General features: G+C 33.2%; 2 protein-coding genes and 2 pseudogenes across 2 annotated transcripts; 2 read left to right on the top strand and 2 right to left on the bottom strand.

Annotated features, from left to right (window-relative positions):
• The first annotated feature begins 234 nt into the window (after positions 1 to 234).
• LOC128172095 (uncharacterized) lies at positions 235 to 10,010 on the top strand (annotated as a pseudogene).
• A 1,269-nt stretch (positions 10,011 to 11,279) lies between these two features.
• On the bottom strand, positions 11,280 to 11,981 carry LOC128172094 (uncharacterized). Its single transcript, XM_052837865.1, has one exon. The coding sequence runs from the start codon at positions 11,848 to 11,850 to the stop codon at positions 11,329 to 11,331; it is 522 nt and encodes a 173-aa protein (XP_052693825.1). The 5' UTR covers positions 11,851 to 11,981; the 3' UTR covers positions 11,280 to 11,328.
• Positions 11,982 to 13,301: 1,320 nt separating this feature from the next.
• LOC128172091 (uncharacterized) lies at positions 13,302 to 14,368 on the bottom strand. Its single transcript, XM_052837862.1, has one exon. It carries the CDS (start codon positions 14,253 to 14,255, stop codon positions 13,302 to 13,304), a length of 954 nt encoding a protein of 317 aa, XP_052693822.1. The 5' UTR covers positions 14,256 to 14,368.
• Positions 14,369 to 14,401: 33 nt separating this feature from the next.
• On the top strand, positions 14,402 to 16,010 carry LOC128173905 (protein PML-like; annotated as a pseudogene).
• The last annotated feature ends 742 nt before the right edge of the window (positions 16,011 to 16,752 follow it).

Below are 16,752 nucleotides of genomic sequence, written 5' to 3' on the forward strand. Positions count from 1 at the left end.
TTAGGAATTCGAGATTTTGTAACTTGATGGGTGTGCCATTTTTGGCCGTTGTGAGACATGTTCTGATTGCTGTTAATGACGGCGGACTCAATTCAAGATTTCGCGCCTCTGCGCAGAAATACGCGCATATGCTATGAATATGACTGTCGTAATAAGGTACATCAGAATAAGAGTAAATAATAAATTTTTCATTCCACTAAACTAATTTGTTTTACACAAATATCAGTGATATTTCAAACGATGTTCATAAATTCTTAAGAAGCGAAATTAAGTTTACGACATTCACCGGAAGCTCATCTGTCAAAACAGACGACAATGTCTGTTGACAACTGTTTTCGGAAAAAAGGGAAATTTGTCTCTAAAAAGGATTTTATTCATTCAAAAATCCGTCAAGATAACATTGTTAAAGCCCGCAATCAGCCAATATATCAGACTGTTATTGAATCTGATCACAATTACGCGTCTAAATTCACTGAAAAGTCGTCAACATCTGACCATGACGAAGCCTTTACTCACCACCTGCACCCGGATTACCTTGAAGATTCATTTCAGTTTGACAGACTCAAGCCTCTTAATTTCTACCGGTTTATTATTGATTTGAAATTGTTCATTGACAATTTATTTTGCCAAGTATGTGATAACGATATCTACTTGAAAAATGCGTTAGGCGTCTTCCCATCTGGAGTGTGTGGCCATGTAGTAATCACATGCCTCGTGTGCAAACACGTAAACAAAGTAGCCATGGGAAAAACGCATCAAGAACAACAAAAACCTGGCCCAAAGATATTTGATGTCAATTCAAAAATTGGATCAGGTAAAGTTATAAAAATGTAACTGCAAAATGAATATGTACATGTATGTGAATAAATAGAGGGCATCCTAACATTTAATATGAATTATGACAAAATAAAACAAACTAAATCTGTAAAATGAATGATGAATTTGATACAGATGTACATGTCTTGTAAAGAAATGTTGGAGAATATATCACTGTTTTAATAATATGCTATTAATTGACGTGAAATTGATCACACTCTGGAATATATATGTACATGTATATTATACTGTGGAATCATCATTGTTCATGGGAGACCAATGTGGCGTTTGTGTGTAACCCTTGCCCATGAATTTACATTCCCACTAACAAATAAACAACCAATTGTTTATAATTTTTCAAAATTATCCAAACATTACCAACGAAATTTTGTCCCCATGAACCAGGAAAATTTTGGCTACCCAAGAAGAATTGACCCAGACAAATAAAAATGATTCAACAGTATTTGTCCCTGGATTAATGTACATGTACAATGAACATGTGCATTTAATTATATGCAATTTTGCTCTTGCAAATAGTTACAAGAGTAAAAGCAAGAAACCTATGGAAAATTGTAAATTATGTCAAATTTTCACATTGTATTAATTGTCATTATTGTGTTTTACTTTAGCAATGTATCATACTGGGATTGGACCCACTCAAGTGAACAACATCCTTTGTACACTTAATTTGCCATCTATAAATGTCAAAACTTTAAGAAGGCGGTGTGAAGAAATTGGAGAAGAACTTGAAAACTTGGCAGAAAATTCAGTAAAAGATGCATTAAAAGAAGAAGTTAAATGTACTGTAACAGGTATGAATTAATTCCTTTGCACAAATTACAATCTGACAGTAAATTGTGTCTCTTATGATATTATAATCGGTGTCTATATTTACCCTAAATATTTCCATTTTGGAAAAAGTTGCAGAACCAATACTCTGAAAATCTGCAATGTCAACATATCCCAATTTTTACATTCAGTGTATATTTCCCCTAACGTGCGGTATTCAATTTGTCTGCACGGCCTGGTATGTTATAGGACCGACGACATCCCAAAATAAGCATTCAATGCTTATTGTTTTCTTTTGTGATGAAGATGTTGATTAAAATCCCTGTATCAGTAAATTCATAAATTACTGTATGAATTATGTCTTGTAATAATGTTACAAAACTGAAAAAAATATGTTATTTCATTATAAAAATTTATAGTCTAATATAATAGTCTGTCCTCCACAATTCTACCTTTTCCTACTTTCATTGTATATATTATATATTTATGCTTATTTACTATTTATTTACTACCTATCTATTCACTTATAAAATGTACCTCTGACTTTTGAAATGTATAATTATACTGAATGACCTCATGTACCATTTCATGGTTTGAGTGAATAAACTGAAAAAAATTGATCACTGTTACAATCTATCAAAACATTATTAGTGGGAAATTATAAACTTATAATAATTCATAATAGAGGACCTCTTTATTTGTAATGGTATATATTTTTTTTCAAACAAGTTGTGTTTTTAGTTCTATACCCTAAATAATTCTTTTAATCACATGTTTTAATTCCACATTTTTGCATAAACCCATTATGTTTTAATTCCACTTTTTGCATAAATCCATATTTTATATCATAAAGTGAAATCAACAGTAACCTGGAAATAAATTGTGAAGTCAATGCAGTGAAATATTAAAGATTTGTTACATGCAATTTATCTACTGCATAACAATTATGTTATGAAGTGGATATAATGCATGATAGGCAAACAGGTGATAAGAAAATAACTGGTCAAGTTTAATGGGGGAGAGTCTCAGAGAGAAAGAGAAAAAGAGTGTTAATTTCTTCCATACATGCAAGTTTATTATGTTTATATCAGTCTGATATTTTACAGAGGTGAGAAGGAATGTAATTGATGTTCCAGAAGAAAGCCTTGCAGTGTCAACAGATATGCATGTTAATTCTGATGAAGATGATTACAAAGATGTTGCAGGTAATATTTAGTGAAAAAAGAAATAGGATAAAAATCTTTTAACATTCTTTCCATTAAGAGGAATATAAAGTATTAAGAGAGAGAGAGAGAGAGAGAGAGAGAGTATTAATTCCTTTCATAGATGCAAGTTTATTATGTATATACATATCAGTATGTTGTTTTACAGAGGTGAGAAGGAATGGAAATGATGTCCTAGAAGAAAGCCTTGCAGTGTCAACAGATAACATGCATGTTAATTTTGATGAAGATGATTACAAAGATGTTGCAGGTAATATTTAGTGAAAAAAGAAATAGGATAAAAATCTTTTAACATTCTTTCATCTGGAAAAATATAATGACAGGGGATTATTGCAAGAGAGAGAGAGAGAGAGAATATTCCTTTCATACATGCAAGTTTATTATGTATATATCAATATGATATTTTACAGAGGTGAGAATGAATAGAATTGATCTCCCAGAAGAAAGTCTTGCAGTGTCAACAGATATGCATGTTAATTTTGAAGAAGATGATTACAAAGATGTTGCAGGTAATATTTAGTGAAAAAAGAAATAGGATAAAAATCTTTTAACATTCTTTCCATCTAGAATAATATAATGACAGGGGATTATTTAGTACAAAAGTATTGCAAGAGAGAGAGAGAGAGAGAGAGAGAGAGAGAGAGAGAGAGAATATTCCTTTCATACATGCAAGTTTATTATGTATATATCAATATGATATTTTACAGAGGTGAGAATGAATAGAATTGATCTCCCAGAAGAAAGTCTTGCAGTGTCAACAGATATGCATGTTAATTTTGAAGAAGATGATTACAAAGATGTTGCAGGTAATATTTAGTGAAAAAAGAAATAGGATAAAAATCTTTTAACATTCTTTCCATCTAGAAGAATATAATGACAGGGGATTATTTAGTACAAAGTATTGCAAGAGAGAGAGAGAGAGAGAGAGAGAGAGAGAGAATATTCCTTTCATACATGCAAGTTTATTATGTATATATCAATATGATATTTTACAGAGGTAAGAATGAATAGAATTGATCTCCCAGAAGAAAGTCTTGCAGTGTCAACAGATATGCATGTTAATTCTGATGAAGATGATTACAAAGATGTTGCAGGTAATATTTAGTGAAAAAAGAAATAGGATAAAAATCTTTTAACATTCTTTCCATCTAGAAGAATATAATGATTATTTTCAAAAGTATTGAGAGAGAGAGAGAGAGAGAGAGAGAGAGAGAGAATTAATTTCTTTCATAGATGCAAGTTTATTATGTATATACATATCAGTATGTTGTTTTACAGAGGTGAGAAGGAATGGAAATGATGTCCCAGAAGAAAGCCTTGCAGTGCCAACAGATAACATGCATGTTAATTTTGATGAAGATGATTACAAAGATGTTGCAGGTAATATTTAGTGAAAAAAGAAATAGGATAAAAATCTTTTAACATTCTTTCATCTGGAAAAATATAATGACAGGGGATTATTTACAAAAGTATTAAGAGAGAGAGAGAGAGAGAGAGAGAGAGAGAGAGTAATAGTGTTAATTCCTTTCAGACATGCAAGTTAATCATGTATATACATGTGTCAGTATGATATTTTACAGAGGTGAGAAGGAATGAAATTGATGTTCCAGAAGAAAGCCTTGCAGTGTCAACAGATAACATGCATGCTAATTTTGATGAAGATGATTACAATGATGTTGCAGGTAATATTTAGTGAAAAAAGAAATATATGCATGTGTCCTAATGATAAAAGTTTTGGAAAATTCTTTCCATCTGAAAGTGATAATTTACAAGAGTATTGCATGAGAGAGAGAGAGAGGAGAGACAGAGAGAGAGACAGGGAGAGAAAGAGGAGAGAGAGATAGAGAATGCAAATACCTGGCTACACATGTAATTGGTATTGTTTTTTGCCCACATACAATTATATACAAGATTATCATCTTCATTATACAGAATAAGCAGTAGAGAAACATGAATGTGTTTTAGAAGAAGTATTAAACATTAAAACCATATTTGCTAAGGAAAATCTACATTATGATATGTATTTACATTAAAGATGCAATATCAGTGATCCGTCATACATTGCATAAATATTTTAGCCAATATTGAAAATCCTGATTTGTTGGGATGGGATAGAGTTAATCGGAATACATCGTAAAATTTCAAAGTAGTCTTAGAATGCTACTGCTAAGGTTATTTTTATCTGGATTAAAACACGTGGTGGTGCAATTCAGCTGTTTTCTAGGCAAAGGAATAAAATAATTTCATTTGTGAATAACCAGAAAACTTATTCCAAAATGTTTAATACATATATAATGCTCAATATCAAAATTTAATTCCAACTTGCAACAGTTTTTTTAAATTATTTATTCAATTACATTTTTAATGTACTTGCATTTAAGAATAAGATAAACTTCACATTCATTTTTATGTTATACATTTTCAGGCGACGAAAGATTGCCATCAAGAGAGTCCACAAGTAAACAACATAAAAAGAAAACAACTGCTTTTGAAAAGAATGTCATCAGAAATGTAGATAAAGACAGGTATTTGTGTGTGTGTGTGTGTGTGTGTGTGTATGTGTATAAATATTCAGATGTAAAAGATACAATACACATTATACATGTAGCTGCAGACTCTAGATAAATTTCTGAAAAATTTGAAAGAGTATGGGCTATAAATATTTAAGAAATGAACTCGATGTCTACCCAAGTTATACGAGTATAACCTGGGTTGGGGCAGTTTATGCTTTACAATCAGCAAAGCCGATTATAAAAATCGTAAATTGCTCTAACCCAGGTTATACGAGTATAACTTGTGTAGATATCGAGTTCATTCCTTATAATTTAATTTTCTGTTATTTACCGTACAAATTGGGTACGTTTTACTTTTAAAAATGAATATTTATCTGTTCAAAATTCAAAATTAACATCAGGTGGATTAGTACCTTATTGACGTTAGTGCATTGTGACATCCTGTGACATGCAAACCAGGTTATAAAAATTTAACTAAATTTTTCTATCCAATCAAATACTGCGTTACAACCAGAATTAAATTATTAAGGTATATTCATCTTTTGATAGTCAAGGAAGTGTTCAACAAAGTGACACATCGATGGGTATAACAGTATCTGCAGATGGAACTTTTCAGAAGAGAGGATCTGGTAGATGTTACAACAGTTTATCAGGTTAGTTTGATTTTAGTGAAAAAGGATCTTCCTTTTGTGTGTATATATTTTTGGTATATTTACATGCGCGGATCCAGAAAATTTTTCCAGGGGGGGGGGGGGGGGGTCTGAAGGATAATTGTGTTTGTCAGGGGGGTCCGAGGCATATTTGTAATAATTTTACTATGTAAATTTAATAAATTTTCATTTTCCGGGGGGGGGGGGGGGTCGGGACCCCTCCGACCCCCCCTCTAGATCCCCGCATGATTTATAAATATTGTTTAATAAAAAAAAAAAATCGCACAGTCCGGTTTTTCCATAGAGAAAATTCTAAAAATGAAAGACAACACAGAATATATATATATATATATATATATATATATATATATATATATATATATATATATATATATATATATATAATATATGAACTAGATGTAAAGTTACACCATGAATGCCCCCACAGGCAGCCAACATTTCATAGATTTACATAATTTGTTTTACATGTTTTATAGGTGCAGCATCATTGATTGGGTTGAAAACGGGCAAAGTGGTCGGGTTTTCAAGCAGGTTCAAGCGTTGTAGAAAATGCATGGTTGCCAAAAAGTCAAACAGAACCCCAATAAAGCATAAATGTAGGAAAAACTGGGTGGGTTCAGCGAAAGCCATGGAGCCAGACATGATTGTTGAGATGCTCCAACATGCAAAATCTTCAGATGCCCCTGTTGCCACATTAATTGGAGATGATGACTGCACAGCCTTTAAAAGAGCTAGAGAAGAAGTTAATTCTACTATAGAAAAAGTCAGTGACAAAAATCATATGAAAAAAAATTTGTCAAACAAGCTGTACAAATTGAAAACGAAGTACCCAAAAGAATTATCGGTTAAAACAATTAATTCCCTGCTGAAAAGTTTCAGTTATATGATAGCACAGAACACTGGAAATATATATGCAATCAAAGAAAACTTGGAAAGTGTTGTTTTGCACCAGTTTGGAGAACATGATGACTGTGGTAACTGGTGTTCTTTTAAAGGAAATCCCACTGGAAAGCATAAGAACCTGCCATGGGGTCTGGATCTTTCCAATAATTCATTGAAGAATGACCTTATGAGTATCTTCAAAACATTAGATGCTGAAAAGCTGTCCAAACTGGGTTCAAGCAATGTAAATGAGAGTTTCAACAACATCCTGAGATCTAAAGCCCCAAAAGACAAACATTATTCCGAAAGCTCAAGTTTAGCCCACAGGTTATCTGCTGCTGTTTGTCAAAAAAATGAAGGTTATGACTATGTTGCAAAGGTACAAATTTGAATTTGTTTCCTAAATGTTTCAAAGATACTTTAGATTGTTAACATTCTGTTTCTGATATTACTGCTGTGACATAAAAAATTGTCTTATTTTAACTTATTTTATTTTCCTTAATGGATTTTAGGTTCATCAAAATCTTGGACTAAGCCCCGGGAATTCTACTGTTTCAAGGGCAAACATTATGAACAAAGAAGTGAAGCGAAAGAAGATAATGTGTAAGGAGAAAAAGTACAAGAGAAGACGAATTCTTCTTAAAGTGGAAAGGCTAGAAGAGACCAAAACATGTGAAGTGCGAGAAGGAGATACCTACGCAACAGATATCATGGGTACGAGTATATATAGTGCCCTTTATTTCTGTCAATTAGCAAAGCCTTTGGGTGCAAGCACCTAATTTAAGTTGACCACAATAAATTATGTACACATTAATTTTTTAAGATTAATCATTATTAACTTTTTATCCTCAGAGAAAAGTGCAGCAGACCTATGTACAGAAGAAATTCCCGCTGTAGAAAGAAAACCTCAAACATGCATTTGTTTTGATCTAGAAACAACAGGATTGAGTAAGTTTAATTTATATAGGATCTCTCATGATTTGCATAAAATATGATTTTTATCCAATGAGGGGATAGAAAGCACAAAAAAGAAGTTGGCTAAAAATCCTGAGAGATTCTTTTTATCCCATGTTTTAACAAGTCTTTTGTTAAACCTCAATCTTTTCTGCACAACTTGTAATTGTGAGCCACCCAACTTAGTTACTACAAGTCTTCATCAACTTTATGCATTAAATGCTTCATACTTAACAATTTAGGAGACAAGCGTCTAGCGGTGAACTTTTTACCGGTACCAGAAATCTACAGCGACTGTGCATGCTGTCTTTAAATTGTAGCTTTGCAAAGATTGCTCTCTGAAATACATGGTCCCTCATCGCAAGCCAATATATATATTCTCCAATCTATGAGATATTTATGCAGACTCTGGACTCTGGTTGCAGACGATACCAATGGACAGTACTGCATACAGGGTTATTTTCGCCCAGTATTATTATTTAGCTTTTTATTTAATTTCTTGTTATTAAATTTTCTTCAGAATTACATGACTGATTTTTTCCCCAGGTAGACACAGCAGTATTGTTCAAATAGCTGCATCCAATGGATCATCAAGCTTCAGTAGATACATAACTCCATTGTCCTGCAACATTTCCTCTGAGGCATCAAAAGTCACAGGCATCACCTTTGATGGAAAGACTATGTGCAACCAAGGAAAAGAGGTTATCCATCATCACCCAGTCAATGCTTTTCTTGACTTCATTTCTTTTTTTATCTGAGAATGGCAAGGGTGTTTATCTTGCAGCTCACAATTGTCGAAATTTTGATGCAGTCATACTTTTTAATCAGCTACGTTTGTACAATTTATGGGGGGAATTTTGTAAAACAGTCATTGGGTTTTCTGATACTCTTCCTATGTTCAAAATCATGTATCCAAATTTTTTGAAAAACTACAAGCAAGAAACATTAGTGGAGTCCTTACTAAATGTCACATATGATGCACATAATGCAGAAAAAGACGTAGAAGTTCTTCAAAGACTTGTTTTTGAGAAGGGAAATGTTGAAATTTTGATATCAGAGCAGTGCTTTTTTTATTCATCACAGTTGTCTCCCAAGGGTGTTGTACCCACCAAACATTCTTTGTCATCTTTAGTATCTAAAACAGTAATTTCCAAACACATTTGTGGCAAAATACAAAAAGCTGGTTTAGGATATATGCACCTTCTCCTGGCATTCAAAAGAGGCGGATTTGATGGACTGCAGTTACTACTTGGGGAGAAAAATGAAGATGCTAAAGTTAGGGTCACCAGATGTATGAAAGTAATTGAAAACATTGCAGCTCATTTCAGAGCTGAATTCCAAGAAGAGTGATGCAAATGTAAATACATGTGTTTTGATATAGAAAGGCAAATTATGCTGCATAGGTTTTGTACATGTATATATCTTATATTTCGCAAAATTCAGAGATACATAATATGTGATTATATAGCCACTGGAATAATTTAGGGTTTTCTATTATTCATCTTATAATGTATTATAATAACATTATATTCAACATGAATGTACTATTGATGAACAAATATGAAAATGTACGTAGCAACATATACATGTCATTAAATTTTAGTTCATATGAAAGCGTACTGCATATATAGTACATATACATTTATCTATGGAGGATTATAGCTAGACTATTCAAAGCTACATGTAACCATATGTGTAAAGCTATTTTGACTAAGATATGCAGATCGATAAAGAAAATAGTGCCATGTATTATATCAAAAACAAAAACCTATCATATTTGTGCAGTTAAATTCAACATATGAATATTTTGAAACTTACATGTACATGTACCTTGTAGTTTTTCTGATGAATTACAACAATTAATAGTTGTTACAGGGGACATTTTGATTTGAATGTGTTTTTTGTATATTTATGTATGTACGTAGATAAGTACGTAGATACTTGATGTGTGCTCTAATCTATTGTCAGCTTGGAATATGGTAGATGACAAACTTGTGAAAGAAAATATGAGGAGAATTTGTAGTTTTTTAAGATTCACCTATATTTTTTTCAATTATTTTGACTGCAGAATTTATAGGTGCTATAGATGATAATATGATTTTACAAGATACAGGGTACTATATCAGAAATATATATGTATTTGATTCAGTTTTATTGATTATCAGAACACTTATTATCTGCAGTGTTGATTATAAAATCGTATGATTAGTATATAAAGAGAATGGCATTAATGAAATTTTAGCATTGTTTTCTTTATAACTTATTCGCACAAATCTGTGTAGTAAAGGAGGTACCGTAATTGTACTTTGTTGTCTAGCTGTCATATAGACAAAACGGAAGGCATGAATAATCAGAATAACGTACTGCCCTGCCGTACACAATTGATAATGTACCATGTGAGTGCATGATATTGTTTGAACTATTGGCACTTTTTTTAGAAAGGTTATTGAGTCTCATAAAAAGGGTAGCCCGTGGCCGTGGCCATTTCTTATTTCACGTTATTCACATCGATCCGTCCGACTCCCTAACATGCCTAAAGAATCCACTCTCCTATAAACTAGCTAGCAGTGTTCAGTCCTGCATTGTATATATCGATCTAACCACTTAGCTAAAGGTAAGTTGTTATAAAACTTGCTTTTGCTTACAAAATAGACAGAATTACTTATAATGGTTTTTTTTTATATCAGTGAATCGTATACATGTATTGTGTGAGTGGCAGCAAGCACGTTGCCTTGAAATATACAGATTTTAAGAAATAAATGAATTAAAACCGACAGAAAATTAAAGAGGTATATTGACTAACAGATCAAAACATAATTTGTGATGCCAAAATATTTTTAGTGGAGAAAAATTAAAAAAAAAAAAATAGTCCGAATTTCCTCTGTTTGCGACAAGTCCGTACTATTTCCACGGTTTATACATCCTAAAACGCCCAAAGTAAGTTTGTAGTCTTTTAATCTGGTAGATAATGAATTTATACCTTAACTTAACAATATATATGTACAACAGTTAATGTAAAGTCAGGAATAATTAATTATGTCCTTTTTCAATGACATTTCTGAAGGAAAATGAACCATGCAGTGAACTTTGACACAACCCCTTAAAAAATTTAGGTCGATGACCTACATTTTTTTTCTGTTCATCTGTAAGCTTATTGACTTCTTAATATTACAATTTAATTAGAGTAAAAAATCTATTGCAGAATTTTTAAAATATCAATTTTTATACCACACCCCAGAAAATTCCCATTACTTTCTATTATATCTGAGAATTTTCGTACCCAAACTTTGAAACGCCCCCAGTAAAATAAGGAAGTCGATGATCATGTATTTTTTTTATTGATTTTCACTCACCATTAACTGATCAACATTATATAAAAATTTGAATAAAAAATCTATTGTAGAAATGAATTGGGTCCGCCTTCCTTAAGAGGTAGCTTTTCGAAAAATGTGAAAGGCCCTTAAAAGGGCCGTTTATTCTCTACTCCAAGGAGCGACTTTTTACTGTCTTGCTTATGGAAAGCAGGAATATGACAGTCCCAGCGTCGTTAAAATGGATTTCGTCTGGTAGATAGTGTCTGGGAAACCTGACGTCTATTCTGATGAAGGTTCTGCCAAGGATTTTCTTCATCTTATTGTTGACGGTTCTCCTCTTGCCGTCGAATTCCTCACGCTGTGGAGAAGAACGGAATTTTCCCCTGGAGACTATCTCCGTGAAGAAAATATCGGGTTGTCGGGGGGCGAAATCTCTTATTCTGTGGAAGAGGCTTGTCAGGCAGTCGATGACAGTAGACGGCTCTGCTCCACTGGAAATGTCGTTACCCCCCAAACAAACGACAACGATGTCCGGGCTGTATCTCGCCATTTTGAAGATTAGGTTTGGGCAGGGCTGGGAGGCTGTCATTCCACCAACACCGAACCACTCTATTTCAAATGGCATGGCAAAGTCTGCAAAATAAGAAGCTCGCTTCACGTATGAGGATCCGAAGATGGCGACTTTCATCGTTAATATAAAAAATAAAATGCATGTATCATAATTATAGCAAACGTGGGACAATACAGGCGATTGTATAATTATCACCTCACATTTATTTCCTCATAATTAAACAGTAATGACAATTGCCTCTTCTATTATAAGCGATTATAATTATCGCCAACATTTATCTCCTCATAATTAATGAGTAACGACTACCGCATCTGATAATTTTAATTTTAGTATCACACGTAGGCACTAATTACATTATTAATAACTTGTAAACGGGTTTGATATTATTCATCCCACTTCTCATAAATGAAATATTTAGTTATTAATTTGACTGTGTACTATTGCTGACATGTAGAGGAAAGTCAACAATACAGTTGTAAACAAAGAATATGAACATAATACCGCCTCTGTTTATCTTATTTTTTTTTTTTAATTCTAGAATACGATTATATCTTAAGTTCAGAGATGCTTAGGAAATTTGTGGTTATCAGGCATTCGGTAACAAACATTTAAAAATAATTAATCGGGAAAAAGACATTCACCTATAGTTCTCTTCATTACTTCTTGATGGTTAAAAAAAATATATATTTCTTTAGATTTTATACGCATCTGCATGTCAAAGTATTTACTATAACGTACGTAAATTAGCGGTAATTTAAAACTTACAATGTAGAGGTTCTATGTTCGAATTTTAAGTATGACGATTTTGAAAATGTATTATAAAGACATGTGCATCATCAAAAACTACTGATTACATGAACAGTTCTGAAACGTTTCAGAGACTCTAATATGAAATCTATGACATTTAGGGCATTTTCAGTATGCATTAAAATACACGTTTCAATATTTAACCATCTAATCATTTTGAGTAACCAGACAAAAGCAAATAAATATAGTACTGAAAATCATGTTTGGATAAGAGGGAAAACAATGAATAAAAAACTAAATAAAAATTACGGGTATGGTCTGGAAATCAACTCACTTTACCTTGCTAGTACATGCACAAGTCAAGTAATAATATCAGGAGATTTCTGCCAGATTAAACTGTTGCCCAACTCTTGCCACGTGGAGGCATCTCCTATTAAGAGTCTTTGTTTTTTATTAAATGATTAAACAGAGAGAGAGAGAGAGAGAGAGAGATAGAGAAAACACTTTCAACATTGCTTTGTTTTGAAAGTGTTTCCTTTACTTCTACATTGAAAAAGATAATGGAATAAATAAGTACATACATACATAAATAAATAAATAAATAAATAAATTCATTTTGTTTACATATTGTCCTATATTTGCGCGACACGTGGCTCCAACTGGAAGCCAGCTCATAAGGAGACAGGCCGTACCACATGTTTACTTTTGTTATGTTACTTGCGCGATTGGTGGCTCCAACTGGAAGCCTATTTAGAGAAAATAGGCCGTACCACCGTCAATTGACGCTCAGTTACTAACGCTGCAAACGCGAATATTAAATTTTACTGTTTGAATTTAAAACCGACAATATAATACCATCCAGCGATTGCTGTTGCGAGGATCTCGATGTAGCCATTTATCCATCGGGAAGAAATTGGTCTCAGTACGTCACGCAGTTCCATCATTACTCCACTCCCAGGACCCGCCACTCGGCTTAACTTACGAAGAGACCAGTTGTGTCGTACGCCATCAGGAAACACAGATTTACCTTCCAATATGGACATAACATTTTCATTTAAGTAAATTTGAGGACATAAATTATAAAGGGTGGCTAGCAGATGTTCGAAATGTGTTGTTACCTTCATTAAAGTTAAATACATGTTGAAATTGTTATAGATTACAAGGGACAAAATGTTGCGCTGAATAAAAAAAGGTAAATCAGTAAAATGCTTTTGGTTTACCGTTTCGGCAAAAATTTGCTTACGTGCCCTGACATAATCGCTTGGTGTGAACTTCTTAGGAGGGCGCACTATTGACCTTAAATGAATTGGTGATAACACCGGAGGTTCCTCGTCATAATTTGAACCATTTGCTGTATCTGCAATTTTATTTAAAGAAGGCGGATCAATATAAAATGACATATTAAGGCTTGGAGGGGATAACCTGTCATGATCTGTGGAATTGAGATCGTTTCTGTCTGAGGCGGCTGTTGGGGAGGCTGATGAATCTAACGTTGACAGGAGAGGAGCATCAATGTGTTCCTCTTCTGTGTGACAAGGGGCGCTGTCTAGATGGCTGCTTTGAGGAGAAAATGAACTGTCGTCTGTAGATAAATGTAGGTTCAGAACTGAATCAGTCGAATAATTTGTAGGTTGAATAACTTCCTGAAAAGAATGGTTGTAAAAATCACTACAGTTGTCTGTGATATTGTGATTTGAGATTGTATTTTTGTTTTGAAGACATGTTATATTTACATTTTGAACATTAACTGCACTATTAAAAACATCCGACTGCATGCCTACTATTGGCTCTAATCTAATAAAATGAAACTCGAACTCATGACCCAAATAAATATGCAAAAGATGTTCCCGATTTTGAGGATTGAAAGGTAAAATGTAATTTAAGTCGGACTGGGCGCTCGACACGATACCTATTACGTTTTATGGCCCTGGGCCAGATCTGTCAGGTTTTTTTTACTGACAGGCAAACGGACGACAAACATAATATTATCAGAAAGGCTCACCTGTTTTTGCATATTTTATTGAATATTCAATCTGTTATAATTTCAGCTAAATAGGCGATGTCAGCTGTCCCCTGGGAGGTTTACAGAAAAATGGACTTAAAAGTTAGCCAGGAAATTAAAAAGACAAAGATTGGCACAGGCTCAGAGAAGTGTTAAACGGCGCCGCCTGGAATTGAAAAATGAAAGATCAACAAAAGATGCTTCCCAGTCTGTATTAGAGGGTAATATTTTATATCCAATTGTAATAAGTTAATCTGAAAATATAAGTGTCTTGTTGTGAAAGTAATTTATTTGATTAACAATTTTATATTCAATTGTAATAAGTTAATCTGAAAATATAATTGTCTTCTTGTTAAAGTAATTTATTTGATAAAAAATGTAGGTGCAACATATAGTTCAAAGATTGGATTAGAGGAGTCGGTGGATTTGGAGGACATCAGCATGCCAAAGTCAGTGTGCCTGCAGAGAAGTCAGTTTATAGTTTTTGATCTGGAAACCACTGGACTAGGTATGTGTAATATGGACTTGTCATTCTTCCCTTGTCAATTTTGTAAAGGTTTCCTTCGATGAATTTTGTTAAATTTGAGGCCTTATCTTCACCTGTAGGCAGGACTTCAGATATCCTCCAGATTGCATGTGTTTGTGGAACAGAGAGCTTTAATGTATACATGAAACCAACATGCTGTAACATCAGTATTTCTGCATCTGAAGCAACAGGTTCGTATACAGAATTTATCGTGAGCAGAAAAAATTTTGTGATTGTCCCTTACAAAGTATTTACTTATCATTTCTAAATGTTTTATTAAAACAGGTCTTACTTATATTGGAGGTGTTTTAAAACACAAAGGAAAAGCCGTAGAATCATTACAAGCATCTGACGGACTTCAAAGGTTTCTCCAGTTCCTTTCACAGTTTCCTGATTCCATTTTGCTCGGACATAATATCCAGAACTTTGACTTACCAGTTCTGATACACCAGCTGTCCAAATACAACCTTCTGAAAGCATTTGAAACTGCAGTCACTGGATACCTTGATACTTTGAAGCTTTCAAGAAAAGCCTTCCCTAAAGCTGATGTTGGAAACTACAAGCAGCAGAATCTTGTTCAGAAGCTGATAGGAGAAACCTATGAAGCACACAATGCCATCGCAGATGTTTCTTCTCTTCAGAACCTGTTTAACCTCAAACTGGAATCCCACTGTGTTAGTGATGACATATTTCATTTGTCATATTACAGTTGTAAGGAATCTTTGGATCCACTTGTAAAAGGCAAAGTTATTTCTTCTGTTACATTGAAGAAACTTGTTAGCCTCTCGTTAACCATGGCAAAACTGCAGGTTATCCACCAGCGAGATCCCCAGAACGGGATTCACATTGTGTTTTGTGAGAAAATACCAAACTCTAAGAAACCAAGAGTATCAAAATCAAAAGCTGTTATTAGCAAAGTTGTCCAGTATCTTTCAAATTTGTAATTTTGAATCTTAACACAAATCAGAAAGCTATTTATATAACGCCTATATTAGACCTTCGATTACATTACACATGATTGTACACCTAGTCCCCATGTCTGACATGCCATGTTTCATGTGTTGTCCAATTGTTAGGCAGATAATATGTACCGGGTATTTATGTTCAGCTTTGATTATTTGAGCCCATGTTTTATGCTATTTTTACATGTGTCATCAAAACTGTGTTAATTAAAGTGAGTTCTGTAGTTAAAAATACCTTTACTTCTGTCGTCACACGAGGCATGTACGCACTATTTGACTTCATTATCATGTGTAACTTTCACATTAGCAATTTGATATGTACATTAATATGTTAAAAAATCCATTCTAATGCTGTATTTTACAGCTGTAATGAGAACTTTGAGCAGGTAAAGACTGTTTTGACATAAATATGCGATTTACTCATGTTTTCTGTATGATGTTGTATAGGGTACCCAAAGTTTTTTGGGTGTGGCTCAAAATTTAATGTGATGATAGATAAGTTTTATTTGTTTAATGTGTTCAGTAGATGTCTGTCTTTCTTTTAGACATAATTTAAAATGTTTGGCTCAGAGGAAATTTTTAAAAAAATTGTTTTGAAAGTATTTTTTTGGTTCAGATTTGATGATTTTTTAAGGGGGGTATGTTGTATAAATAGTCAAAAAAGTTCTCTAACTGCATCTCATCCATAAAAATACACAATTTTTGTCATAAGGATATATTAGAGCATTATTCTGCAAACTATGGACAGTGGTTTTTAATTTATAAACTTTTTATACTTGAAA

This window comes from Crassostrea angulata, chromosome 2 (assembly GCF_025612915.1).
Source record: "Crassostrea angulata isolate pt1a10 chromosome 2, ASM2561291v2, whole genome shotgun sequence".
Taxonomy (NCBI): Eukaryota; Metazoa; Mollusca; class Bivalvia; order Ostreida; family Ostreidae; genus Magallana; species Magallana angulata.